This window comes from Myotis nattereri (genome assembly GCF_964212035.1).
Source record: "Myotis nattereri genome assembly, chromosome: 19".
NCBI classification, from domain to species: domain Eukaryota; kingdom Metazoa; phylum Chordata; class Mammalia; order Chiroptera; family Vespertilionidae; genus Myotis; species Myotis nattereri.
In genome coordinates, this window is record NC_138095.1 from 4387127 (window position 1) to 4415015 (window position 27889).

Below are 27889 nucleotides of genomic sequence, written 5' to 3' on the forward strand. Positions count from 1 at the left end.
AGGACCAATCTGGAGGGGCGGGGTTGGCTTCCTGACAAGCCAGGTTAATGGTTGAGTGGCTGCCCTCAGCTCAGAATGGGCAGCTGGTCCTAGTGTGGGAGAACTTGGTGGGAAAAAACACAAGGAGGAAACTGACCCAGGGTCCAATGCCTTTTCATTCCCTGGATCACAACACACCAGAGAAGAGGAGTCGGGACTGTCTCATTCCTAGATTTACCGTCTCTCCCTGCCAGTGCTCCCTCCCACCTGGCAACTCGGCTCCTTTCCGACAGTTGTCCTTTGACAGGCGGAAAGCGCACGCCAGTTTGTTGTTGTTGTTCTCAGACTGAAGTGCAGCACTGAAGCTCAAAATAGAGGTGAGAATGGAGTTCTTCTTTGCCTGGTGCTACATGCCCCCATCTCACAAGACTGCCTGGATGCAAGAGGTGCCAAGGCCTTCTCTGCCAACTCTAACAGGCACTACTGTCTCCCTGGCTGCCAGCACAGTCCTGGTTCCTTGTTTTTATACTCCTGGGGGGAACCCATCCCGAGATCTATCCTGCTCTTTTCCTGCCAACCCAGCCCGTCCCCAAATCATCTGCTCTTATCAAAACGATTTGGCGACCTAAAGTAGGCTAGCCAAAAGGCAGCTGGGGAAGGACTAACCAGATCAGCCGCAAGCCACCCATGTACAAAGAAAAAACCCGCCCTCGCTGGGCAGCTGACCTATTGCTGCCAATCTCGTAACAAAATGAGGAAGTCTAGCCTTCTTGCTCCAGTAGAGGTCTCAGTAGAGAAAAGAGTCCTCGCTTGAACTGAAAGGGAAAAATCGCTCTGAGCTCTCTGAAGCTTGAACATTAAGGCTTCTTTGCAATTTTCTTAGAGCTCCTTGATCCCTAATTTTATCTTTCCATCGAAGAGAAGCAGATTTCTCTAAGATTTCTGAACAGATCCTAGGTGGTACCGGTTCTGCTTCTGCACTATCACTAGCCTTATCCCAGGCTTCCCCCCTGGAGCCACAGCAGAAGGGGATCCAAAGCACAGCCCCTTTTTTTTTAAACAGAAGCATCTGTTAGTCTCGCTTTGGAAAGTTCACCTGCTCTCCTCGGTCCTTTTGGAAAGGCATGGAGGACAGTGGTACATGTTGCCACTTGATGACATTAAGGCTCCTCAAGGCAAGACACTTGAATTAGGTCAGAGCCAGCCAGCAAAGGGGAGGGGGAAGAAGGGATGGGGAAGCAGCCCCAGGGCAGGGACTGAAAGACCCCTGCCCAGACCTGAATCTAGAGGGAATGCCCACCCTGGCTCAGAGCAGGAGAGGAAAAGGCACGTGCTGAGCAGGGTGGGTCTGTCCCCAATCCCCAGGGAGGGTAGAGAACCTGCTGATTCTTTCCCTGGGCTTCCCAAGGTGAGTCCATTTCTAGGGAAAGGTATGTAAGTGCTAGGAAAAGGAATACACTGCTGCTGTTTTCTGACTTCCAACTGAGACTCCAAAAGCCATAGGCAGGCCTTCCCAGGAGGGTACAAGCAGGACAAGAAGGAAGTGAAATTCCTTAAAATGAAAGCTTCCCCAAAGAGATAAAGAAGTCAAATCACAACTCCGAAACGGGATTAAACAATCCCAGACACAGAAAGAGGAAGGTGAACTTACTCAAACTTCGCGTCATCCCTTTAAAGCCTAAGTGACCTCCCTGTGATCCCCAATTTCAGGCCAGTATTTCTTAGGCAAACAGTGGGAACAGAGAGTAAGATCACACGCTCAAACCAACAGCGGACCTGCAGGCCCGGGTCCTCCTGGAGCCTAACACTACTCACACCTAAAGATGACCATCTTGTAAGTCACTGGAACTCAACGTATCCACTGAGCAGCTTCTCCTTATCGTGGAGATTTTCTGAAAAAAGTGGATGTGGTTTAGGGGACATGAGTCCCACAGACTGTTTTCTGGAACAATGTTTCCGCATGAGTGAAGCCCAAAAAAGTCCCCTTGGAAGCCAGCTGGCCCCTGACCCAATTCAGGGCTACACTGCAGACTCTCAGCCCATCTTCAGCAGACCCCTTTGCGTGGTCCACTCAGAACTGAAGCCACACTTCTGGCAAAAGGAGTTCCACCTTGGCCGTCCGCTCTTAGCTTCGGCGAGCTGGGCTCAGGGGGATCTAAAAACCTAGGCAGAGCATGGATGCAGTAGAAGAGCCCAGGTTTCTCCTCCCTACCCCTCACTGGCATCACTCATCACCCCCAACCCCAGTCAGAACCCCCGCAGTGCAGGCTCTCAGTCCTAGCACTAGCTCAAAATACAGGCACGGGAACAAACAGTGCAAAAAGCAAAAAATGAACTACAGAGTAATTCTTGACCCAAACAATACAAAAATAAAAATAAAGAGTGCCCCATCCCACCCTTTTAACCTAAACTTCATGTACCTATATCATCTTGGAGGAGTAAAATAAAAAAAAAAGCTTTCAAGTTCAGCATCATGAGCCAGCTGTGTCAGCCCTTGGCTCCAGGGGACTTGACCCCAGCCCCCACCATCTCTTCCTGTTCCCTCATTTCCCCTTTAGTTTTTGTCAGCCATAGAAAGATGTTCCTTCCTTTCAGACACAACCAAAGAGGAAAGTGCCCATCCCTATCCCTGAGCTCAGGGGAAAAGGGTGGGCTTGGAAACAGAGGCAGAAGCAAAGCTGCTTGGCTTACAGTACCGTTAGGAAATGGCCCCAAGAGCCAGGGTTTCCTTCTGAGACTCTGAGTCACTGAAGGGATGGGTTGAGGTGAGTGGCAGGGACCCCTCCTTCCTCAGAGAGACCCAGGCAAACTAACAAGGCAGAACGGAGGCAGCAAGTCTTCCTTTCTCGTCTTGTCAACTGTTCTGGCAGTGGCCTCGGGCTTTGGGGAGTTGTGACAGAATGGGAATCAAAGCCACTGTCAGAGCCGTTAATAGTCAGGATGTCCACTGCCCCAGGCAGGTGGTCCCAGGATGAAGGCCACAGGACATCCTTTAAAGCAGGGAGCTTGTGAAGCACTCCAAAAAGTGTTCCTCTGATTGCAGCCCAGGCCGCAGCCGTCCAGCCGCCTGACTCGCTACCCTAGCACTGAGGCCTATGTCACAGCTAAAATAAAGAACTACAACAATCAAAGAACAAAATGCTGGCCTGGAAGAACTCAGTAAAAGCCAAAACCCAGGATATGAGCCCAAGAGCTACTTAGTTTGTCACTAACAAAGATGGAGCCTCTTCAAAAACATACCTCAAAGGAGAAACTCAAAATTAAACATATTCTTTAAAAATATCGATCTGGCCTGATATTCTTTGCTGCTCTAGCTCAAGCAGAAACTAATCTTGCTGCCTTCCCTTTACAAAACTCCTTGTAGCTGGGAGAAAGGTGACAATGACCAGAAAAGAGGAATTCAGGGAAGCTTCATTTTCTGCAGAAAAATTTCCAGGGAATTCAAAACAGACACTTAGATGCTAAGGTTGACTTCAGAACCGCCAGGACTATGGCTGACTGGAAATCTTTCAGCCTTGTCACACCAAGAATCTGACTGCTACTTGGATAGGAAAATGAATGGACAGAGGGGCATACTATTAAGATCAGTGAGCAGTGTCACTGGGTCGGATATAGACAACTAGTCAATTTCCTTGGGGCAGCTCTAGGCATAGCCCAAAACTGGTTGAATTGGGACAAAGAAGGACATAGGAGTAAATGAACATCAGATTCTAGACACTCTAAACAGTGGTCAGTCACTTAGTAGGACTCAAGTCTCTGAGGGTGCTCTTAAATTATGCTAACATAAGCCTTTTCTAATCCCAAGACCAGAAGAGACTCTTAAGGTCAAGTGTTCTGTTGCTGCAGGCTAGAAAGCGTCTCTGTCTCCTGGCAGCAAGACCCCACAAAGGGGCCAGTAACAGAACTGCTGGGTCAGGTCTTCCTGGCTGCTGGCTGCTGGCTCAGAGACCCAGGGAGGGAGGTACCATCAAGGTGAAGTGGTAGATGATAAGATATTCAAGCAGACGGAATCCCAAGTCCTCACATCTCCTTCCCTTCTTGGCAATAATTTAGTGAGATGGTTGAGAGAGACAAGAGATTTCAAATGAGCCAGATTAAGGAAATAAAACAAAAAAACAAAAAAAAAAAGAGAGAAGAAAATCAAGTCCCCAACAGGCACTGAAATAAAAATGATGTGTTGTGGTAACAAGTCAGAGGCAACTTGAGGACCTGACATAAACTAATCGTCTTGGATACCAGACAGTCCTCTGACTGGCACATGTTAGGGAGACAAGCAATGATAAAGCTCAAACACTGAAGGTGGAACCATCATAGGGCTAAAACCAGAAAGGCTTCCAAGTAAGAAAGTATCTACTTTTCTTTCCTTTTAAAAACCCCATTCTGTTTTCATCTTTATCATAAGCATTATACATCTTCACACACACACACACACACACACACACACCCCACACATTCTCAATCCCAGGGCATCTGGAAATGTACCTGGACATAACTTCAGAACATGCCCAACTCCCAGCACTGATCCTCTCGGGTAAGGAGATGACCTTTCCCTGCTGTTCAATTCTAACCAAAAAAGAGGTGTCTGCTCCAAGTTCAGAGTCCTTTCCACTAGGTATACAGACGAGGATCCTTGAACAGGTAGGACCCAGTTTACCCTAAGTACCCTAGAGAAGAAAGAAATGGCTGGGGGCCAGCCACAAAGAGAGGACTAGGTCTGAAGCAGGTCTGGGACCAGGTGGTGAACGAGGGCTGCTATCTACTCAATCTGCCTCTTTTTATCTCCTTTAATTTTTTTGTGTTTTTTTAGTTTGTTTGTTTTTGTTAATCACTATGAAAAATACAGAAACCAAACCAACATGTTTGGTTTCTTTCCCACACCCTTCCACCCTGTTCAGGATGGCAATTTGTTCTCACAACCGGCAGAGGCAGAAGAGAGTTGGAATGAAGACTCCGAAGGCCACCAGGATGGGAAACATGAGGCTGCTGTTGTCCGAGGCATAGGGGTTGGGCGTGCGGGGGCCTGACTGCACCCGGTTCTTATTGGTCTGTCTTTTGAGATTAGATCCTTCATCGTATTCTTCTTCCTCCTCTTCCTCTTCTTTCTTCTCTAATCCTGGATGAGGCTGCAGCTTTGGTACATCTGACATAAAAGAAGATACCCTTTAAGTAACACCTACAGGATTTAAGTAAGACCCTTAAGAACAGTAAATGAGTCACAATAACGAAAAGCTATGACCTAACCAGGCTCCAAAGGAGCAGAAGGAGCAGAAATAGCTTCTGGCCTGGAGAACAGCAGATTCCTAAAAACATTAGCCTTCCTTAGATGTTTGATTTTATTTTTATTTTTTAGCCTTCTTTAGATTTAACTAAAAAGTAGTAAGAGCCCTGCACACCGGAAGGGTCAGTATCTCTGCTTCCAGTCTTAGTTCTCCAGATCCCCAAAAGGACAGACTGGACAGGGATCACACACAACACCCAAACTTAACCTTTCTAAATCCCTCCTCGTCCCTCCCATAATCCATCCCTTTTGATTCACAAAGCAGCTGAGGAAGAGCTGATCCAGAGTTCTGAGTTCCCACACATACTCCCCCTCTGCCCTGTCTCCTCCTGAGGGACCGAGCTACAAATCTGTTGGTAGCAAGACATCCTCCTAGATGTCATCATATCAGCATGTGGGGGACATCAAGACAACAGGATGAGCCCTGGCCAGGTGGCTCTGTTGGCTGGAGTGTCATCCTGTGCACCAAAATGTTGTGGGTTCAATTCCCGGTCAGGACACATACCTAGGCTGGGGTTTGGTCCCTGGCTGGGGCTCGTATGAGAGGCAAAAGGTCGATATTTGTCTCTCACATAGATGTTTCTCTCTCTCCCTCTTTTTTTTCCTTTCTCTCTCTTTAATCAATAAACATATCCTTAGGTGAGAATATAAAAATTAAACAAAGACAACAGGATGAGATCCTTAGTGCATTTAGGATGAGTTGGGAAAAGGTGCAGAGGTGGAATGGGGAGAAAAGTCATTAAAATACAAGCTTTCTCTGCAAAAATCAGCCTGGGAAGCTGGAGGCCAACATAGTCTCAACCTTGAGAAGGAACTATCCCCTGAGGCTGGATCACAAGGATAAGGAGACATTAATACATGAACTTCTGTCCAGTGCAGTCTGGCAGTGATGGAAACTCCAGAGAACACAGAAACCATGAAGAACTCCTTTGTCCCCCCCGCCGCCCCCCGAAGAAATAGACATCAAAGAAACAGAATAAAGAAAAGTTTTAGGCAATTCCAAATGACTGTAAGGGTCAGGGCACACCAACAGGTACCATTATTAATCACAATTTACAATGAAGTTAAAGGAACTTGTCCAAAACCATACAGCCGATTAAATGGCAGGAATAAAATTTAAACACAGATCATGCTCTAAAGCTTATGGCCAGCACCACGCTACACTCCATCCCAGCAATCTGATGCTGGCGTCTCTACAACTGGCTTTAAGTAATAGTTTCCAAGTAGTGAGCAGCTCCATTATTCCCCAAGGGTTTTCTCAACCACATCCTCCAGCCCAAGTCAAAACGCAGATCAAAAACAACTTACCATCCACTGTCCCAGCCATGATGTAGAGCGCACAGACTTTGGGATTGTCATAGTACCCCTAGGAAGTGGGAAACAGTGGTCAGCCCCACACAACAGCAAGCGTTTCCCCTGCGCCCATTCCTGTGCGCTCTTCTTCAGCGGGGAGGGCAGAATAGGAGTGTTACCTTGACAAACTCGATGTAGAGTTTTCCTGTGAAGGTGGATACCTCCCCCTGGACGCTCAGCTTCCCTTTTCTGATGCTCATAGGGATGATTTCATCATGAGCTGTGCTGTGCCCAACACGATCAAAGATATCCAAGTCCTTCACCACGACATGGCCATTCAACCGCACATCAAATACCTACCAAGATAAAAAAGGAGACAGTGTCCAAACCATCCGTTTCACACCCTTTCAGCAGCTGGATAACAGGCACCTGCTTGGGCTTCAAGTTCAAAAATAACTTAAAAACAGGGCTAGATATACTCTAGGGCAGCCGTGGGCAAACTACGGCCCGCGGGCCGGATCTGGCCCGTTTGAAATGAATAAAGCTAAAAAAAAAAAAAAAAAAAAAAAGACCGTACCCTTTTATGTAATGATGTTTACTTTGAATTTATATTAGTTCACACAAACACTCCATCCATGCTTTTGTTCCGGCCCTCCGGTCCAGTTTAAGAACCCATTGTGGCCCTTGAGTCAAAAAGTTTGCCCACCCCTGCTCTAGGGTGACTGGAGTCCTTTACCTCATCCAAATCAAGTCCATGTCCCGTCTCTGTCAGGGAGGCCTCATACTGGCCTTAGGAAACAGAATACAAGCACAAAGTTCAACATGGAGAGGAGGAGATTCACAGGAGGGGACAGGAAAAGAACAAGGCTGAAACCAAGACGGCGCTGACAACAAAGAAGGAGCGATCACCTGGAGGGAGGGCCTTAACCGGATCAGTCTGTAAAGAGCTAGGATTCTGGTATTGCTTTCTGTCACCACCCCCATGGCAAGTGCAGCCTTGTGAGCAATGGGACACCAGCTTTTTGGGGCAAAAGGAACCCAGCTTTTCCTTCAAAGCTCATCTGTTCTTCCATTCTGGGAGGCCCACAGCAGAAGACTATCCAAAAGTGGCAATGTCTCACAGGGGGACGGTGGGGGCAGGGGGCTGACCAGGCCTCACCTTCTGCTGGGACTGTGCAAAGTAGACCTCAGCAAATTTCAACACCAGCACATAGTCCCCTTCCTCCCTGATGGGCACTTCGTAGCCGAAGGTCTCCTCATTGTACCGCTCTGTTTGATATAGGATCTGGTCCTCGGGGTTGGACCGGAGGATTGGCAGTTTCATGCCATAGTCAGAGGCTGGGGACAAAAGACAAAGAGAAACCACATCAGAGGCAAAACATAAAAGAAAAGCAGAGACCCCAGAGCAGCCAGAGGCATTTCCAGGGCGATGCTAATAACCCCCCAGTGGAGGCGCCAACCGCTCTGCACCTGGCCCCAAAGGCACGAGAACCAGTATTAAGCCAGAGTCAAATGAAAGAAACCACACACTAATCACCCCAACAGATCCCTTCACCCTCAGAGCAGGACTTTATAAAAGTTCTTCTTTCAGAAATGACTTTTTCTCAACTGTGTAGGGAAGAGAACAAGTCCAACTCATTACTAGAACAAAGCACCAGGCTCCAGCTGCCTGGTTCCCTGCGAGGGAGCGCTTCAGAGAAGCCTCATAAAACAAGGGGGTGGCCAGGAACTCCACAAGAAGATTAAGTTCAATGAATGGTTTTTTCCCATTTAGAAAAGCTCAGAGACTATAAAACAGGGTATCTGTTAGGAAAGTTGTTCTTCATTGTCTTTACCACAAGTAAGATACCAGCTTTAGTTGCTTCGTATGATTTTTCATTCGAAAAGTTCGAAGGCTGGAAAGGAGAAACATGCTTATAAAAAGAAGGGTGTGACGCTCTCTAATTTCCTTTAGGTCCGAGCACCATACTTCCCAGACTCACAAAATTCAGCCTCACCCACTCTCTTGAGCATTCCCCCAGTTAAAGGAAAAGAAGAAACTTTCTCCTGTGTCTCCAGCACCTAACAGGGTCCCTGGCACATAAGTAGGCACCTGCTATGATTTGCTGAGCGAACCAATGGCAACCAAGGAGGTGCTTGCAAGGCAGTGAAGCCATGCTCCTCCCCCACAGGGCTGGAGCCATCCCAGCAGGGAAAGAACACCTGCTAAGGTCCTATGGCGCCTCTGGCTTAAGATGACCCAGTGCTGGGGAGCTACCTTTCCCACATCTCAGACTGACAAGGAATAAGACAGGGTACAAGTCAAAAGACACTTCCTGTGGGTCGGTACCGAACCGCCCCCAGCCCTCCCCTGAACTTGGTAGGAGAGGATACAGCATATGTGTACCTTCCCCCCACTTAGCAAACGGGGTCTTTCCTCAAATGTAAGGTACTACCTCCAGCTCCAGACGGAGCAGTCATGCTTCCCCTTCGGAGAGGAGGCTCTCTGACTCCTTTATCCTGGACACAGCGAGGCTTTCCAGTGCTCCAAGTCTGCTTTCCAAACTAGTGACTGAACAGTGACCTCGGTCCCCAGGCCTGGCCTCTCCCCCGGCTCAGAATGAAGACTTCAGGCCACCTTCCCATCTCGCACAGTGACTCTGAAGACACTTGGCACCTAGCTCCTCTGGGAGAGGTCTAGGAGAGGCCACCCCTGGGCATGTGTTCCGAATCACCAAAACTCCAAGGGAGAGAATGTTTTAAAAGAATAACTGAGATCCAATGACTGAGGTCAAGCCCTCAAAAATAATAATAATAATAATAAACATAACTGTTAACCGTGCCTGCAAGTGAACAGGAGCCTGCCATCGATGCACTGAGGAAACAATGCACCAGGAAGCTCGCCGCACTTTTGTCTTCAGACTCTTCTTCTTCCTATTTCTCCTCAAGAAACCAAAGAATAGCTGAGTAACACTACAAAGGATGTCCTGCTAACGTGCCCAGCGCTTTCCCAGGCTCACACGACATTACACCGGGCAAAAACCTATAAAGATTAAGACTGCTATTTTTTCTTTCAACTGAGTTCTAAGAATTTCTTTCTTCCATGAGGACCAAGATCCTCATAAATTTGGAACATTAACTAGATTTGCTTTTTAGATACACAGAAAATTTTGTGCATGTGTGGGAAACCTTTTATTTTTTTCTCGCAGAGTGGAAAAAATGAGAAATTAACAATAATGTAATCTCTGGCAGTTTCAGTCCAACAACTAAGAAAACTCAGCCATGTGAACAAAAACTACTTAACAACCTTGGAATTACCTTTAAATATTTGCCCTTTAAAGTCCAAGTGGCATTCCCAGGAGATCTGCTACATGCAAAATTGAATTTGCCCAAGTCCCAAGAGATACAGCTGCGAAAGGGACTTTTTCTTCCGTCCTTTGCCTTTATGTATTCACAGCTGAACAGATTTCTCTAAAAACAGTGAAGTGCACACAGTACGCTGCTGAAGTTGGCACAATACAGCGCAGACAGCCAGAAAGGAAGGGCCGAGGGGCCTACATTGTATCCGCTGCTTCTTAGACAATGGGTAGCCAGCCCAGGTTCTAGAGAAAGACAGAGGTAGATCTGAATCCCGGCTTTGCCACCTACAATGTGATTCAGAACACGTTATTTTCTCTGGGTGTTTTCTCACTTGTAACAAGGGGATTTCACCTACCTAAATTCTCTTGTGAATTCTGCTACTTAGAAGGGCTGCAAATGAAGCCTGCATCTTAGGTGACAGTATTAGGGGCAGAATTCTAAAGAAATCCTGTGGCCTTAAGCAAACCGGAGGCATCCTATCTTTCAAGCTCTTATCTCACCAAGGCCAAAGTCTGCCCCAGCTAAAAGAAGGCTGCCCAGAAAAGGGTCTTCCTTAGTCATCCGATAGGCTTAGGCCCCTAGCCAGTTTTCGCCCCCTCTGCAGCCATGTTCTACTCTACTTTTTTTTTTTTTAATGTTTTTACTAGAGGCCCGGTGCACGAAATTCATGCACGGGGGTGGGGGTGGGGGGGATGCACAGTCCCTCAGCCCAGCCTGTGCCCTCTCGCAGTTCAGGAGCCCTTGGGGGATGTCCGACTGAGGCCCACTCCCCGAGCGCTAAGGATGTCCAACTAAGCCATCAGTTGGACATCCTTAGGGCTGCCAGAGCAGCGGGAAAGACTCCCGCCACCGCCACTGAGCTCGCCAGCCGTGAGCCCGGCTTCTGGCTGAGCGGTGCTCCTGCATTGAGGTTCTGCATCCTGGTGGTCAGTACAGGTCGTAGCGACCGGTTTTCCGCAGTTTGGTCAATCTGCATATCAGCCTTTTATTGTATAAGAGGATTGATTTCTTTAGACAGAGAGGAAGGGAGAGGGATAGAGAAATAGAAAATTGATGAGAGAGAAATATCATTGATCATTTGCTTCCTGCATGTCCCCCACAGGGAATCGAGCCTGCAACCTGGGCATGTGCCCTGACCAGAATTGAATCAGTGACCTTTTGGTTCCTGGATCAGTGCTCAACCTCTGAGATACACTGGCCAGGCTACCCTACTTTTAATTCCATATTAAAGGTCATCAAGCAAAGAAAAAGATAAGACACTTTAACCTACTCTGGACAGGAGAGTTTTCAGATTCAGATCACTGATTTCTAAAGCATGATGCTTTATTAGAAGGAAAATAAGGCTCAGAGGTAAAGTAAGTTTTTCAAGGTAATACAAATGCTTAGCAGCTCCCTTTCTATGAAGAGGAAATAGCCTCTCCTCAAACCAAGCCAAGCGCTATGCCCTCCGGTCAAATAACTAGGTTTTTCTTCCTTAGAATCCAGAGGAACCCAGAACACGCACGTTACAAAGCACCCGGAGCACGCAGCCTGCCAATCCCACATGGAGCGCGCCTGAGAATCATGCTCCTCCGCAGCGGCACTTTCATCTATTGAATCACACAAGTTGAAAAAGCCTTTCCCAAGCTGTCCATACCTCCTAGAACACTGACTATCCTCAAGGCAGAAACGAAGTTCCATAAACATTATGAAGGGCCTTTGAAAGCAAAAGCCACTGGGTGCCCTGGGCCACTCACAGTTACATGAATGCTCAACTACAAAGACACTACAGAGAAACAGCAAGTTCAAAAGCAGGCCAACCCCTTATCGGGATTAACTTGGCAACAAATACCTGAATTCATTCAAGGTAAAATGAACTTTCTTTAGCGTGCTGGAAACAGTCTCTCAGGCCTGGGGGAAGAGGGAAGCCATGCAGCTCTTACTGCAATCAGTGTGAGCAGCTACATGAGGCAGAGGTCTCCAAGAAGCTGGCACACCCTTCTCCAAACAGTGCCAGCCAAGGAAAGCAGCGCGAACAGCTGCACTTCCCTGGGTGGTGCCACTCCTTAGCACAGAAGAAACTAGAGAGCCGCCTCCTGGGAGTGGAAGCTTAATCACATCTCAGCCCAGACCTAATGCCAGCAAAACGCTACTCTCAGGCACCCAGAGGTGCAGCCCTCAACAGGCTGGTCCAGGCTGCAGCGGGAAAGCAGGTTCCACTCTCCAGCCTTAACGCTGCTACAGTTCTGACCCAAATGACAGGCTGGAGCAGGGAACTCCACTGACAGAGTGCCTCGAGGCCAGGGTCTGGTTCGGACTCCAGGACACATGAGTTTTGTAGATCTCTTGAAATTCTAGTTGCCACAATAAACGCCAAAGAACTGCCACCATGAGCCAATAACCCAAGGACAGGGCGCCTGGTGACTGGTGATCAAGCCAAAAGCCAAAAACAACACCTGTTCCCGCAAATTAAAACCGGGATTTCTGAATAAGAGGAGTAGCAGGGGACTACACCTGTGTGGTCCTAACTTCCTCCTCCGCCCGATGGGCCTAGAAGGATCAGGTGACCCATGGAAAGTCTGGTGTCTGTTTGTGAAAGGAGCCATCACCACAGCTGTCTCCAGAGGCAAAGTCCACCAACGTCTCTAGTTTCCTCAGGGCGCACCCCCAGGAGGAAGAGGAAGGGTCCCGGATGGAGACGGCCTGACCTCCTGCTGCGAAGTCTGGCTTTGGCGGCCGGTACAGCTGCTGGAGACTGGGGCCCGGACTCCGCTGAACCCAGGTTCCTGAGACCTCCAGGCCAGGGCTAAATAATTCCAAATCAAACACAGAACCTCAGAACACAGCCCTGTGTCCCAGCGCCCGCACATGTATGTAAGCCATAAGCTCCGGGACGCTGCAACAAACGTGGAATAACTAGGTTCAAGGCTTCAGCCCAGGCGAAGCCAAACCTGGGCGCGGTGGAAAGGAGCGCCGAAAGCCGGCCTCCTGGTTGTCTGGAGATGCACGTGGCCAGGGTGGCAGCTCTGAACCCAGCACACAGCGCATGAAGCAGGGAACTCCTCAAGCCGGCTCCCAACCCCCTTCCAGAAGGAACAGGCAGGGCACATTTCCCCAGAGGGCGGTCCGGGGGCCGACCTCAGAAGCCCTGGTGCAGGAGCCCGGTTTCATTTCTTAGGTCTGGGGTTTGCATTTTAACCAGCTCCCCTGGCAATTCTCCCACCCGCCTGGAGGCCTGTGCGGCTCTGTAAGGACTGCTGCCGCTCCATCTGTGAAGTGAGAGCCAGTCCCCCCCAGGCTGGAGCAGCCACCTCCCTGGACACCCAGGGTGGGTCCTACACACTCGGAACATTCGGATCTTCGCCGGCGCCCCCGCTGACACCCCACGGCCCGGGCAGGACGGCTGCACACCACCACCCTCCGGGGGGCCTGCAGCGGCCACCTTTAACTCACACCGTCCTCACGCCAAGGGGGGCGGGAGGAGGCAGTGCCCAAACTTCCCGGTCCACTCTCTCCCAGGCTCCCTGCCGTCTGGCCGAGCACCCATCCCGCTCCTGCAGGGGGAGGTCGGCAGGGATCACCAGGACCGGCTCGATCGGAGAGAACCCCAGGGCCGGGGACACCGACAACCTACACCCGCGCGGCCTCGAGGTGCCAGCAGGCCGCCCTCGCCCGTACTTTTCTCTCAGCTCGGGTGGAGGCGAGGGGTTAAGAAAATGCAGGCGGCGAGGTCCGACTGGAACTTTTCGCCAACTCTCTGCCTCAGTGGCTCTTGGTGGCGTCTCGAGCCAGGGCCGGGCTGTGAGCTGTGACCGGGTCCCTGAGGGAACTGCGGAGAAACTTCGCTCCAGGACGCGGCCCCAGGGTCGAGGCAGGGGCGCGGGGCCCGCAGCCCTCGGCCAGCTGCCCCCGCACCGCAGGCCCGGGACCCCGCGGCTCCGCGAGGGGCTCTCACCTCGGCCCACCCGGCCTTCCAAAGGGTCCTTGCGAAAGTGGATCCCGTGCACGTCCACATGCGCCTCGCCGCCCGCGTTGACGGCCCAAATCACGCTCTCGGGCAGCCCGGCTCCCGCCGAGCCGACCACGCCGAGCCCTGGCCCGCCGAGCGCCGGCAGCAGCAGCAGCAGCAGTCGCAGGAGCGCCACGGCGGTTCCCTCCACCGCCCGGGCCCCCAGCATGGCGGCCACCACCGCGGGGGCAGCCTCCGCCAACCCTCGTCCTCAGCCGGCCTCCAGGCCGCCCTGGACTCAGAGAAACAGCGCCACGAGCTGCTCTGCCTCAACCGCCGGGGACATGTCGTTCTCAGGCCTACTTCCCAGCCACCGCGGCCGCCTCCCACCTCAGGAACAACCTACCCCGGCGCCCAGCCCCCGGCCACGATCTGCAGCCAATCAGTGCCCGGCGCTCATTAATTACCCAACACCCCGCGGGAAGACGTCCGCTCATTGGCTGCCAGGAGCGGGGGAGGGCGTGGCTAGTCCCAGGCGCCGGCCCAACCATCAGGCACCAGAGGGAGCGCGCGCAGAGGTTCGGAGTTCGGTTGAAACGGTGGTTCAATACGGAAGTGGCTGGGTGCAGCGCCCAGGCGGCCCCGGAATCCGGCAGCTGACTAGGAAAGGTGGCCTAGGGAGGAACATTTAGGACAGAGCGCACCGACACGTCGCCAGAACTTCCGGTGCTCCGGATCCTGGGACCGAATAGCTCTGGAGGGGGCGTGGCCGACTGTCCCTCACCCTCTTTCTTGGGGAGAGGCATGAACGTAAGCTCTAGAAGAAGCAATGGACACTCTTCCGACCTGAGAGTCTTTTTCCCCGCGTGACTCAGGAAATCCATCCTCCCACAGAGAGGCCACATGCACGGACCTTCAGGACAGTCCCACGAGGAGAAGACCCCGCCCCCGCCCCTTAGCGGGCTCGGGGCTGGTGGTAGCGTCCAGACGGCCGTCCAATCGGAATGCTCCAACACAGCGGAAACGCGTGGCTTTGTGGGGGAGGGGCTCCCGGCTACCCTGGTCGCCAAGGCGATGGCCTCGGGACGGCCCCGGCGTCGGAGGGGCGGGGTCGGGGTTTCCCCAGCCCGGGAGGGAAGAGTTGCGGGCGGAGCCGGGTCCTGAGGTCCCGCCCCGGCAGGACCGGAGTTCCCAGGAGGCTCTCGGGACAGGTCAGTCAGTTCTCTCGTAACTGGCGATCCTTGCGCTGCGATCGCTGCCCGAACTCCCACTTCGCAGACACAGACACAGACACAGGCCCGAGTGCTGCCCAGAGGGTCACGCAACGAGCTGAGAGCGCAGCCAAGGCAAGCACCCATTTACCTACTTGTTCCACATACATTTATAGAGACCCTACGTCTACGGTTTGATTTAGCGGATCAAATACAGGAAGCCCAGTTAAATTTGGCGAACAGAAACACGCCGGGTATCCGGCATGAGAATCACAGTCCCACGATTCCATTAATTATTTAGTTAGAACAATGGTGAGGGCGATGAAGGAACAAAATGGGGCGCCGAAATGGAGAGTATCGATAGGACTGGATTTTTTTTTTAGCCCTTCCCGCCCTCCATAGGGGGTTTAAATGCATCAGAATTCCTTCCCCGCCCCGCCCCGCCCCCCCCCCCCCCCCAGGTCACACAGGAGTAACTTGGACTGTTCCCTCCTGGTCCTTCCCCTCCCCCTCCTCCCACCTGTTTTGCAAGGATCTGGACTTGCTTCCTCCCACAGTCACGGTTCCCCTCCCAGCGTTCCCTGGGGCCCTGCACTCGGGTTTCTAATCCCACTCTCTTCTCTCTGAAAACTGTCATCTTTGGAGGAACCTGACAAGTTAGAGCTTAAATAACCCCCAGAGCGGAGGTGATGGGGCTGCGTGCCCACCCACCCCAGGCAGTTAACCAGACACTGCACTGCGTCCAGGAGCTCACGTCTACTGTATCCTCAAGGCAGCCTAATTCAGGAGAAAACTCACAGAAACGGATTAAACCTTCCTCAAAAGGCCTTAACTGTAAGCCTTCTCTCAGCCTCCATGCCCTTGGTCGCTGGGTGAGGTGAACAAGATTGGTGGCTAACCCCACGGGGCCCTTCAGGCTCTACACCTGCCTCTGTAATGAAGGGCTTGGGCCCATTTTTGAGATTCAGCTGCTGAGGCTGCCTTTCAAGTAAAATGAAATTTCTGAGACCCTGGAGGCAGGATGAGCGTGGGATCTGGGTTCGCCGGCCTGGATCCCAAGCCCTCTCCCACCACGTACTGTGTGGCCTTGGCAAGGAACATGCCTCTCTGGGTTTCAGTTTTCTCAGCTATGAAAGACATAATAATAGTCCCCACTTCAAAGGATGGATGTGGGATAAGATAAGGTAATGCAGCCATCCATTTCATTCCATTTCTCCCAAGAGAAATGAAGTCATATGTTCACACAAAAACATATACACCAATGTTCATAGCAGCATTATTTATAACAGTCAGAAAGTGGAAGCAGCCTGGCTGTAACGTACAGCATAGGAAACACGGGGCTGTAACTATCAGGGGGAACACTTGGTAAAGTATATGAATATCTAACCACTATGTTGTGCACCGGAAACTAATACAAAATGATATTGAATGTAAACTGTACTTGAAAAAAATTCTAATTACTAAAAACAGTGCAAGAATGGTCATTAAAACAGTCCCTGGCCCAGGCCCGCGCTCACCTGATAGTTCTCCTGGAATTAAAGGGGCCCCTGGGTTTTTGCTTCCTGCAACTTGCACCCAGAGCTATGTTTTTTTAGGAATGGCCGGAGCCCATGGTAAGTAAAGTCACAGAAGGTGCGGCCTCCTCAAACTCCTTGCTACGGAAGGACCCTGCACCCCTTGAGAGTGGCAATGTCTCCCGCACCCTGTACCCTATCGCCCAGGGGCTAGGGAAATGGGTGGTACCAGTCGAGGACTTTGCTAACAGAAGCATTGGGCCCTCAATTCCCCAAGCTCTTTCTCTTGCCTTACCTCTTGAGATTATCACACCACAGAAAGCCCCAGAACTTACTCTCCCATTTACAGCTGAGAAAACGGAAGCCCAGAGGACAGAGTCCCGCGTTTTCTAATGGCAGGCGTTGCTCCCACAGCAGAAGGTGTTGCCTCCAGGGTGACGTCTCATCTGAGAGTCTGGCTCAGGGATAGTCCCCTGGGGGGAGGGGGTGGCTGGGGTGGGGCATCAAGTTTCTCTCAAAGCTGAAGGGCGCCCTGACCGGTGTGGCTCAGTGGATAGAGCGTCGGCCTGCGGACTGAAGGGTCCCGGGTTCGATTCCGGTCAAGGGCATGTACCTGGGTTGCGGGCACATCCCCAGTGGGGGGTGTGCAGGAGGCAGCTGATTGTTTCTCTCTCATCGATGTTTCTAACTCTCTATCCCTCTCCCTTCCTCTCTGTAGAAAATTAAATAAATTTATTTTTAAAAAATAAAACAGTAGAAATCTTAAAAAAAAAAATAAAAAGCTGAAGGGATGTTAAGAGCAGGACTCAGGGCTGGGATGGAGGTGGGGGCAGTAGACAAAGGGGTTAGGGTTGCAGCTGCCAAATCGGACTAGAGGGTCTGACCCCAAGGCAGAATTATAGCCAAAGATGCTGACCTACCGGAGTCCCCAAATAGCCCAGACCTGCTCTCGGGGCTGGCTCTCCACAAGGCAGTGAGTCTGAGCTCTGGGAAAGCTGAGAAGGTGGTCAGTCCGCAAGTGGCCCCGGGCCCAGGTCGTTTCTCTACAGTCAATGGGCTCCAGTCTCCGACCCCTCCTGCCCGCTGGGCAAGGTCATCCCCACGTGAGCGCCAAGGACACTGTCAGCGGCTGCATTTCCACCTCCTTCAGCTGGGGCTGGCTGTACATAACAATTACTTCAAATCTGTGCAGCAACAGGAACTCTCATTCACCGCCGGTGGGACTGTATAGCCACTTCGGAAGACAGTTTGGCAGCTGCTTACAAAACTAAACATACTCTCTTGACCGACATGGCTCAGTGGTTGAGCATCGACCTATGAACCAGAAGATCAAGGTTCGATTCCCGGTCAGGACACATGCTCAGGCTGAAGGCTCAATCTCCAGAGTGGGGCATGCAGAAGGCAGCCAGTCAGTGATTCTCTCTCAGAATTGATGTTTCTATTTCTCTCTCCTTCTCCCTTCCTCTCTAAAAGCAATAAAAATATATTTAAAACAAACAAACATCTGGTCAGTGTGGCTCAGTGGTTGAACGTCAACCTATGAACAGGAGGTCACAGTTCAATTCCTGGTCAGGGCACATGCTGTTCGGAGCCCATGCCTGGGTTACTGGCTCCACCCCCAATGGGGGGCATGCAGGAGGCAGTGGATCAATGATTCTCATCATTGATGTTTCTCTCTCTCTCTCTCTCTCTCTCTCTCTCTCTCTCTCTCTCTTTCTCCATCTCAGAAATCAAATTTAAAACATATTTTTGAAATGTTTTAAAAAACCCACAAAACTAAACATACTCTTACCATGAGATCCAGCAATTGAACTCCTTGGTACTTATCAAAAGCAGTTGAACACTTATATCCACACAAAAACCTGCACATGGTCTTTTCACAGCAGCTTCATTCATGTTTGTCAAAACTTGGAAGCAACAAAGATGTCCTTCAGTAGGTGATGAATAAATAATTCTATATAATAAAAGGCTAATATGCAAATTGTCCCCATCCACTGGGAGTTCGACCAGGAGTTCAACCAGGGGGCGGGGCTGGCTGGCCAGCCTCCTGTGTCCCCTCCCCTGAGCTGGCCAGGCCCCAGTGGAACTGATCAGGGCGAGCTGGCCAGACCCCATCTGTGCACAAATTCGTGCACCAGGCCTCTAGTCTATAATAACTGCCCAGATGTTGAAATATTAGTGCTAAAAAAAAAAAAAAAGAAATGAACTGGGGGTAGGAGCAGCCAGGGAGAGGTCAATGGGGGAAAAAGGAGACGTATATAATACTTTAAACAATACATACATTTTTTTAAAATATTTTTTTATTTATTTCAGAGAGGAAGAGAGAGGGAGAGAGAGATAGAAACATCAATGATGGGAGAGAATCATTGATAAACCCAAAACCTGGGCATGTGCCCTTGACCGGAATCAAACCTTCAGTCCTCAAGCCGACGCTCTATCCACTGAGCCAAACTGGCTAGGGCTGAACAATAAAGAATTTAAATTTTTTTTAAAAAAAGAAATGAGCTATCAAGCCATGAACAGACATGGAAGAACCTTAAATGCATGTTACTAAGTGAAAGAAGCCCATCTGAAAACGCTATATACTTAGGATTCTGACTGTATGACAGGTTCCATGGGGGCGGGAGGGAGAGGCAGGCAGGCACAGAGGATCCTTAGGGCGGGAAACTGTTCTGTGTGATACTGTGATGTGGATATGTGTCCAAGCCCATTTGTCCAATTCACAGGATGGACAACACCAAGAGTGAACCCTAACGTCAACTGACTTTGCGAGACAATGATGTGTCAGTGTGGGTTCATCAGTTGTCAACGTGTCCCACTCTGGTGGGGGGCATAGAGAGTGGGGGCAGTGGATGGTGGGGTAATGTGGGAACACTATGTACCTGCTGTGAACTTAAAACTGACCTAAAAAATAAAGTCTACTTAAAAATTAGCTTCAATCCCTTCAGCATCCCCTCAGAATGGAGGATTTGTCCTTCGTGGAATGACAAGGACAGACATACAGAACTGGGTTCAGGTCCTTTCTCAGTGGCTTCCCAGCTATGTCACTCCTTTTCTCTCTAATCACTTCTCTCCTAAAATGCAAATACTAAGATCATCCACCTCACCTTGGACAGGAGAAACAAACTGATGGCTGCCAGAGGGGAGAAGGTGGGGCTGAACAGAAAGGGACGGGGATTATGAAGTACAAACTTCCAGTTATAACCTAAGTCAAGGTGACAGAGGTCACTAGACTTATTGTGGTGATCACTTGCTAAGGTATATAAATGTCGAATCACCATGTTGTACACTTGGGACTAATATAATAGTGTCTGTTAACTATAATTAAAAATAATTAAAAATTTTAAAAAATTTAAAGATTCACCTCACAGTTGTAAAGATTAAATGAGATAGTTTCAAAATGAATATAAATTATTTTCTGTTTATGGAAGAAAGATAAGCATTTTGTGGAAAACTCAGAAAAGAATTTTAAAAAGATAAAATTCACCAGGCCCTGATAAATGCAGGCCCTGATGGAGCAGGCTCTCCATAGCACTGGTCCCAGACACTTGATCCTCCAGCCACTCCCAGGAGCTGGGGACACAGTATCTCCACTTCACAGAGGCAAAGCTACAATCCAGAAGTGATTTGCCCACACATTTGAGGAGCCCAAATCTGGAGGGTGTTTTTTTTGTTTTGTTTTGTTGGTGTGTGTGTGTGTGTTTTGTTTGTTTGTTTGTTTTTTTGGGTGGGGGGCTCTTAATTTACTACTTTTCCTCTGAGCCAGGCTACCTATCAGACACAACTTGATGAAAATCACAGCTCCACCATTATCCACTGTGTGACTTTGGGTAAATGTATTCGCCTCTCTGAGCCGCAGTTTCCTTATCTGTGAAATGGAGAGAAAAACTGTATGTACCTCATAGGATTGTGAGAAATAAAAGACATTCTACATAAGGAAAATAAAGAGGACATGTTTTAAAAGCACATGGGATTCTTGAGCCCATAGCTAAGTGGTCAATAAATATTAGTTGTGGGTGCTCGGAGACATAGAGACCCGGGTCCACAGCCTCCCTAGCTCCACTTTCTAGATTAGAAATTTTTATAGCGTGTCATGTTGGCAAAGGCCTTGGCGAAGGGCTCAGGCTAAGGATTTGGGAAAAACCCTTCCACCCGGGAGGGAGAAGCCAAAGGGAACCGGAGTTCAGACGTGGAAAAGGAACAGCTGCTGGTGAGCCCCCAGAGGCAGTTTCACCTTGACCCACAAAACCGAAAAGGGGTGGGTCTTCCTGTGCAGATAAGGATCGGGAGAACAAAGCACGCTATTAATTGAGTCTGGCCTATTTTAAGGTTATGGAATATTTTCCCCCTTAAAGATAAGCTCACAATGAAAGTTCAAAAGGTAAACACAAAGCAGGTGGAGGCCAGCCTTGCCTCCTGCTAAGCCAGCCCTGCCAGCCCTGGGACTCGAAAGTGGGTGGTCCGGTCCCAAAGCCAAGTGTCCCAGCCCAGGGCCGCTAGGGCGGGGACAGCAGGGGGACCGGCGCCACCAGAGAGGCGGGGAGCCACGGTGTTGCCTGGCCCTGGCCAGCGGGCAACTTGGACCAAGAGAGACCTGGCTGGGTCTCGAACTTCCCAGGAGGGAGAATGGACTTGGCTTTTCTTTACTTCCCCCAGGAGGATGTGAGTCACAGGGAAGACGCCAGCCAGGCCAGAGCTGCCCAGAATAAGGACAGAAACTCCCAGCGCCTTCCCATCTGGACGGCCTTGGGCCAGTCACTCCCCCTCTGCACTGTGGTTTCTCACCTGCAAACGAGGTGATGAGGATTGTCCGTCTCCTGGGGTGAGGGTGCAGATCATATAGAGCCACCTTCAGGACAGTGCCCACTGACCGTCGCAAGCGCATGTGTTGGCTGTTCTCATCATCTCCCAGACTCTGAATTGTGGTGAGGACAATTTATGAGACCAGGAACACCAGGGGCAGTTTTTCTTATCTACTATAGGTGTACTCTCTGAACCTCAGCCTCCTCTTCTGTACAATAGGGTGAGCTGATGAATGAAGAGGACTTCACACAAAGCCAACCATCACCCACAAATAAATAAAGCAGCTGCTTTTTTTCCGTGCTCTCCCCTAGAACTGGGCGAATTAGGGAAGCAACAAGAAGAAATAGAATAACCAGAGGTTGCCTATTGGATTGTAAATGGCCAGTTTGTCAGAGAGAGAGAGAGAGAGAGAGAGAGAGAGAGAGAGAGAGAGAGAGAGAGGCAAACATCAACGTGTTGTTTTACTTATTTACACATTCGTTGGTTGCTTTCTTGTATGTGCCCTGACCGGTGATCAAACCCCCAACCTTGGCGTATCCGGACAACACTCCAACCAGCCAGGGCCTGTCAGCTGTGCCTTTAGAACAGAACTTGCTTCCATGATGGGAACACACCACATCTGACCCATCCGGTAAAGTAACCACCAACCACGTGTGGCTATCGGACATATGAAATGTGGCTGGGCCCTAGCCGGCTTGGCTCAGTGGATAAAGCATCAGCCTGCGGACTGAAGGGTCCCAGGTTCAATTCCAGCCAAGGGCATATATATGCCTGGGTTGCAGGCTTGATCCCCAGTAGGGGGCATGCAGGAGGCAGCCGATCAATGATTCTCTCTCATCATTGATGTTTCTCTCTCTCTCTCTCTCTCTCTCTCTCTCTCTCTCTCCCCCCTTCCTCTCTGAAATTAATATGTATTTTTTAAAAATACAAAAATAAAAGAAATGTAGCTGGTATGTCTAGGGAACTACATTAACTAATTTAAACAGGCCCACATGGCCGGTGGCTACTGGACAGTGCAGCTTAGACTGTAAGATCCCGGAGACCAGTCATCAAGTCTGTCTTTCTGTCCGTTACACCCGGAAGAGGACCTGGCTTATAGTCTGTGCTCAGTTAATATTTGTTGAATGAAAGAACTGACAGAGGCAGGAACTGAAAAGAGAACATTTCAAGAACTGTTTTTCCTGCCCTTTTCCATGTAATTTTCAAGACTTACCTGTAAAATGGGCACAATAGTCGTTCCTATCTCATCGAGTTATAATGAGAATTAACAAGTTAATATTTGGGAAGGGCTTAATGGAATGCCAGCAACATAGCAGGTGTTATGTAAGTGTTTATCAATTAAAAATAAAACATCACGCCTGTGTGAACTCTTCCTTTCTGGAGTACATGAGTCATATTTAAATTTGGTTGCAGGAAAAATTCAAAGTAATAATGGCTGTAATGACACACGTTTTCTCTCTCCCTTCTAAAGGCGTCTGGACTGAGGCCCTCCAAGGCGTGGGGGTGGCTTCCTGGCGGGGCCCCTCCTATAGGTTATTCCCCATCCTCAGCACCGACTCCTTCCTCGTGGTCCAGAATGGCTGCCCCAGCCCGGGCCTCGGGTCACTTCCAGCCGGCAGCCAGGAGGAAGAAAGGCAAGGGCGGCCAGGCCTCTCCTTCTAGGGACCCGTCGTCAGGAATTGCACATACCTGCTGCTACTCACTAGCCAGAACTTGGGCACAGACAAGGCTACAGCTACAAGAGGCAAGGGAGGCTGGGAAATGTAGTCTGGATTCGAAACGCCACAGGAATTGGGAGTTTTATTCCTAAGGAAGATGGGGAGAATGAACGCTGGCAGAAGCGCCGCCGTCTCTCCCGGAATGCCGTCCCCCCTCGGGTTTGGTTCTCGGTGGCTGTTTCAAGCTCTGCAGCTGCTCACACTGGTGCCAGCGCTCACATCGGACTTCCGTGCCTTCACCTGCTGTGCTCACTAAAGCTCTTCCAGGCTGATGTTGTTGTCCTTTAGCAGGAGAGAAAGCCGAAGCTTCATCAGCTGGCTCAGGGCCCCCGAGGCTGTAAATGATCGAAGGCTGGAATTAGGCCTGTCCAGCTCGCAGCCCTTCCTTTCCCGCTCCAGGGCCCGGCCTGCGACCTGAAGCCCCTGCAGCGCGAGGAAATGGTCCCCGAGGCCGGACGGACGTGGAGGAGGCAGACGGAGGCCGGGAGGGGAGCCGCCGGGGACAGCCTGCAGCCCGCCTGCCGCCTGCCGCCGAGGGCGCATCACCGACACCGGCATCCTCCGCTCCCGGCTCCGGCTGAGCAATTCCCGGCAATGTTTCTCTCTCATGGATGTTTCTCTCTCTCTCTCTCTCTCTCTCTCTCTCTCTCTCTCTCTCTCTCTCTCTATCTATCTCTCTCATCAATAAAAAAAAATTTTAAGCCAATCATTTATATATTTGTGGATTTTGTTCATTTATTCAATAAATACTTGCCGAGTGCATTCTAGACACTGGAGTTAAGCCGCAGTGAACGACGTAAAGATGGTCTCTGCCAACAGGGAGCCTACACTCTCGTGAGGGACAGGGGGCACCGAACAGCAAGCAGATAAATAGAACTATATTGCAATATAATAAATACATCGGGTCATAACTTTCTCTTTTTTTAAATGTCTTTTTTAAAATATATTTTTATTGATTTCAGAGAAGAAGGGGGAGAGATAGAGAAACATCAATGATGAGAGGGAATCATTCATTGATCGGCTGCCACCTGCACGCCCCCTACTGGGGATGGAGCCCACAATCTGGGCATGTGCCCTTGACCGGAATTGACGCTCTATCCACTGAGCCAAACCGGCCAGGGCCATAACTTTCATATATGCTTTAAAAAACACAAATGAGATGTGGCAGCGGCTTCCTTCCTTCAATAGGAGTCAAGGAGACATTTAATCTGAGCCCAAGAATAGAGAAGGATCCAGCTTATGCACAGAACGCAGGGAAAAGCACTCCACGACGAGAGAACAGTGTGTGTGAAGGCCTTGGTCAGGCCTCTACTAAGCATCACACATGGATTATTTCATCACAACCCCCACCCCCCAGGGAGGTGCAGTTATTATCATTAAGGGAAAATGAGGCTCAAAGAGGAAGAGGGACTCTCAGCACATGCATCCCTTAACTCCCTTCTGCGGCGGAGCTGGGATGAGAACCAAGGCTCGCGTTACCGCCAAAGCTCAGGCCTCGCTCATGATACTCTGTCCCTTTGTCCTCGCTCTGGGAAAGACAGGCATCAGCAGAGAAGGGGAGCAGGTGGCAGGCCCCTCCAGAGGAGTGAGGGATATTCTATTCCTGCAACCTGAGCCTCAGGCACAGTCCACAGGACCGGGGCCACCTTGTAGGACCCTTCTGTGGGGACAGTCACCCCCTGGCCATAGAGCCAGATCCCAGATTTAAGCTGGGACTATCTTGTCACCTTCCATAGCCATTAAGGAATGCCATGGCTGCTCTCCCTTCTCTTTCCTTGAGAGGGGAGTCACAGAAGCTGGAGGACACACGGAGAGAGAGGTAGGAAAATAGGGAATAACAATGCAATAATAACTGCAACAATGTTTTCAATGCTTACTGTGGGCCAGGCACTGACTTGTTTAATCTTCAAAACAACCTATAACATCATCCCATTTTACAGATGAACAAACTGAGGCCCAGAGGGATTTAAAATGTACCCAAGATGATACAGCTAGTGAGTGGCAGAGCCGGGATTTGAATCCAGGTGGCTGGCTCCTGCGCTCACTTTAAAAAACAAACAAAAAGAACCTGCCCAGCTGGGGTGACTCAGTGGTTGAGCGTCGATCTATGAACCAGGGGGTCACAGTTTGATTCCTGGTCAGGGCACATGCCCAGGTTGTGGGTTCGATTCACAGTGTGGGGTGTGCAGGAGGCAGCCAATAAACGATACTCTCTCATCATTGATGTTTCTCTCCCTCTCCCTTCTTCTCTGAAATCAATAAAAATATTTTTTAAAAGTAAAAATACATAAAAACAAAGCCCTTTATTGTAAAATACGACAAAAAGAAAAACATACAAAACAAATGTACAACTCAGTTAATTATTATAAGGCAAATACTCATATTTCTTTTTATTTATTTATTTTTAATACTCACCTAAGACAATTTTCCCATTGATTTTTAGAGAGAGGAAGGACAGAGAGAAATATGGAGGTGAGAGAAACACGTCGATTGGTTACCTCCTACCTGCGCCCTGGCCGGGCCCCGGGAAGGGCCTGCAACCGAGGTACATGCCCTTGACCGAATCAAACAGGGACCTTTCGGTCTGCAGGCCCATGCTCTATCCAGTGAGCCAATTCAGCTCAGGCCCCTTGTATTTCTTAACCCCAGGGTTAAGAAATAGAACCTCGCCTGACACCCCCTTCTCTGTGTCCTCTCCCAATGACGGCCCTTCCCTCCACTCTCTGCAAGCAACTGCTATTTGAACTTTTACAGGAATAATTTCCTTGGGATTTTTTCACCCTAGACCAGTGATGGCGAACCTATGACACACGTGTCAGAGGTGACACGCGAACTCATTTTTTTGGTTGATCTTTCTTTGTTAAATGGCATTTAAATATATAAAATAAATATCAAAAATATAAGTCTTTGTTTTACTGTGGTTGCAAATATCAAAAAATTTCTATATGTGACACGGCACCAGAGTTAAGTTAGTTTCAAAATGCTGACACGCCGAGCTCAGAAGGTTCGCCATCACTGGCCTAGGCACTGGTTAGTTAGGCCCATTTTTTTCTAACCTGATACCTCTTAAGTCTCTTTAACCTACAAGTCCTCCCGCCATCTCTTGGCTTTTCTTGTCATTTATCTGTTGAAGAATTGGAGCCATTTGACCGGTGGAGTTTCCCAGTCTGATTTTGCCCATGAAATGCTCGCAGCACCATCCTCGTCCCACTGGTCTCTGAGTGTCCTGCCAACTGCCCGCTGGCTCCAGGGCGCGATCAGGCTCAAGTTGGACCCTTTTGGCCAGACCCCGAGGCGGTGTTCTTCTGTTAGGGGCACAGAGTGTCTGTTTCTCTGGCCTTTGGTCACAGCCATGCTCTCAGCCACGTAGCTGCGGGGACATCTTCAGGCTGCCCTCAGCCGCCCTGTGGATGGCTCCGCCCTCTGCCCCTCTCTGCCCCAAGGCAAGCCTGTTGGGGGCACCCAGGTTTCTCCTGCCTTGGGCCTGGCTCACACAGGAGCAGCCCCACAGGGGTCCCACCTGCGTCTCCCCAACTCCAAGACCTGCGGTGGGATCGGGCCCTGTCTCTCTGATGAGCGTCACCTCTCTCCGCCTCTCCCTCCCGCCCAGTGCACCCGGCAGGTGGAATTCTGCTTCATTTCCCAAAGGGGCCATGCTCCTCCTGACCTCTGGGCCTTTGCTCATGCTGTTCCCTCAACCAGAAACACTCCTCCCCTTACCTCCCTTCAGCACAGCTGATCCTCAGGTCCTAGCAAACCTGTCCCTTCCATACCACCCCCACCAGCCAGAGGGGACTGGGCGCCTTTACGTGCCTTACTTCTCTGAGACTAACCTTGGGTGTAACTCAGTGCCAGTACATGATACTTGTCTGTTTTCTTATGTTTTCCCTTCTAGAGTCTGAGCTCCTTGAGGACAAGGACCCTGGCACAGGACCTGGCACAGAACAGGTGCTCAATAAATATCAACTGAATGCACGTATGAATGAATGGGACTTCACAGGTCCCAGGGAGGCAGTTCTGGGCTTAGTTTCAGACAATGAGAGCTCTTCTAAGATGACATGCACTGAGCTTCCCACCAGAGGAGGTATTCAAGCTGTTGTGCGGTGCCGGTTGCAGAAAGAATTCCTGTTGCAGGTTTCATTCCATCAGGGCACACGCCTAACACACCTAGGTTTTGGGTTCAATCCCCAGTCAGTCTGTATATGGGAGGCAACCGATTTCTCTCTCACCTCTCTCTCTCTCTCTCTCTCTCTCTCTCTCTCTCTCTCTCTCTCTCTCTCTCTCACACACACACACACACACACACACACACACACATCCTTGGGTGAGGATTTAAAAAAAAATCTCTTCTAGGACACTGAGTCCCAGTCTCGGAAAGCAGCAGAGCCCTTTCGGTCAGCAATCTTGCCGCTCCCGCCCCCCCCCACCCCCCAAATATAAGACACGCTCGAGGCAAGGAGTTCCAGATTCAGCACTGGAGGAGGCAGAGGCCGCCCCCTCCGGGCCCCCTTGTCCTGAGCAGGAGGGTCCCTCTCAACAGTGGCCTGGCTGTATTGCCGAGTCATTAGGTCAAAGGCACCACGTCCATTTCTTTTTCCCAAGAGGCCGTACCAGGGACAGGAGGGTCAGACCCTACGCCCTGGCTCTACTCCTCCTACGGTGCCCGCAGGGGCTCATCCGGTCAGCTACAGAGATGTCCACAGAAGCCCTCCAAAACACTGCATTTCTGACACCGTAGATCTGGGGTCTCAGGGAGCAGGCAGTGCTGCAGGCTGCTGCAGAGCACAGAGCCGAGGCTGTCTCAGGATTGGATTAGCAGTGGAGCT

At 50.2% G+C, this 27889-nt stretch overlaps 1 protein-coding gene across 2 annotated transcripts; it reads right to left on the reverse strand.

The window, feature by feature from the left end:
• Window positions 1-4158: 4158 nt before the first annotated feature.
• On the reverse strand, window positions 4159-14233 carry MLEC (malectin). Of its 2 annotated transcripts, XM_081114252.1 has the most exons (6): window positions 13824-14210; window positions 9848-10131; window positions 7710-7888; window positions 6730-6906; window positions 6566-6623; window positions 4159-5119 (listed from the first exon to the last, which is right to left on the reverse strand). In XM_081114252.1, the coding sequence occupies exons 3-6, from the start codon at window positions 7872-7874 to the stop codon at window positions 4890-4892; spliced, it is 630 nt and encodes a 209-aa protein (XP_080970378.1). In that variant the 5' UTR covers window positions 7875-7888; window positions 9848-10131; window positions 13824-14210; the 3' UTR covers window positions 4159-4889. The 2 variants fall into 2 exon arrangements, with proteins under 2 accessions (XP_080970378.1, XP_080970377.1); XM_081114251.1 differs by lacking the exon at window positions 9848-10131 and having other exon boundaries at window positions 13824-14233.
• Window positions 14234-27889: the final 13656 nt, after the last annotated feature.

Excerpts from the sequence above, each read along its gene's own strand:
- MLEC (XM_081114251.1), bottom strand. The coding sequence starts at position 14,046 with ATGCTGGGGGCCCGGGCGGTGGAGGGAACCGCCGTGGCGCTCCTGCGA. Across the intron at positions 6,624-6,729 it reads TCTACATCGAGTTTGTCAAG|GGGTACTATGACAATCCCAA; the intron begins GTAACACTCCTA and ends CCCACTTCCTAG. Across the intron at positions 5,120-6,565 it reads CATGGCTGGGACAGTGGATG|ATGTACCAAAGCTGCAGCCT; the intron begins GTAAGTTGTTTT and ends CTTTTATGTCAG.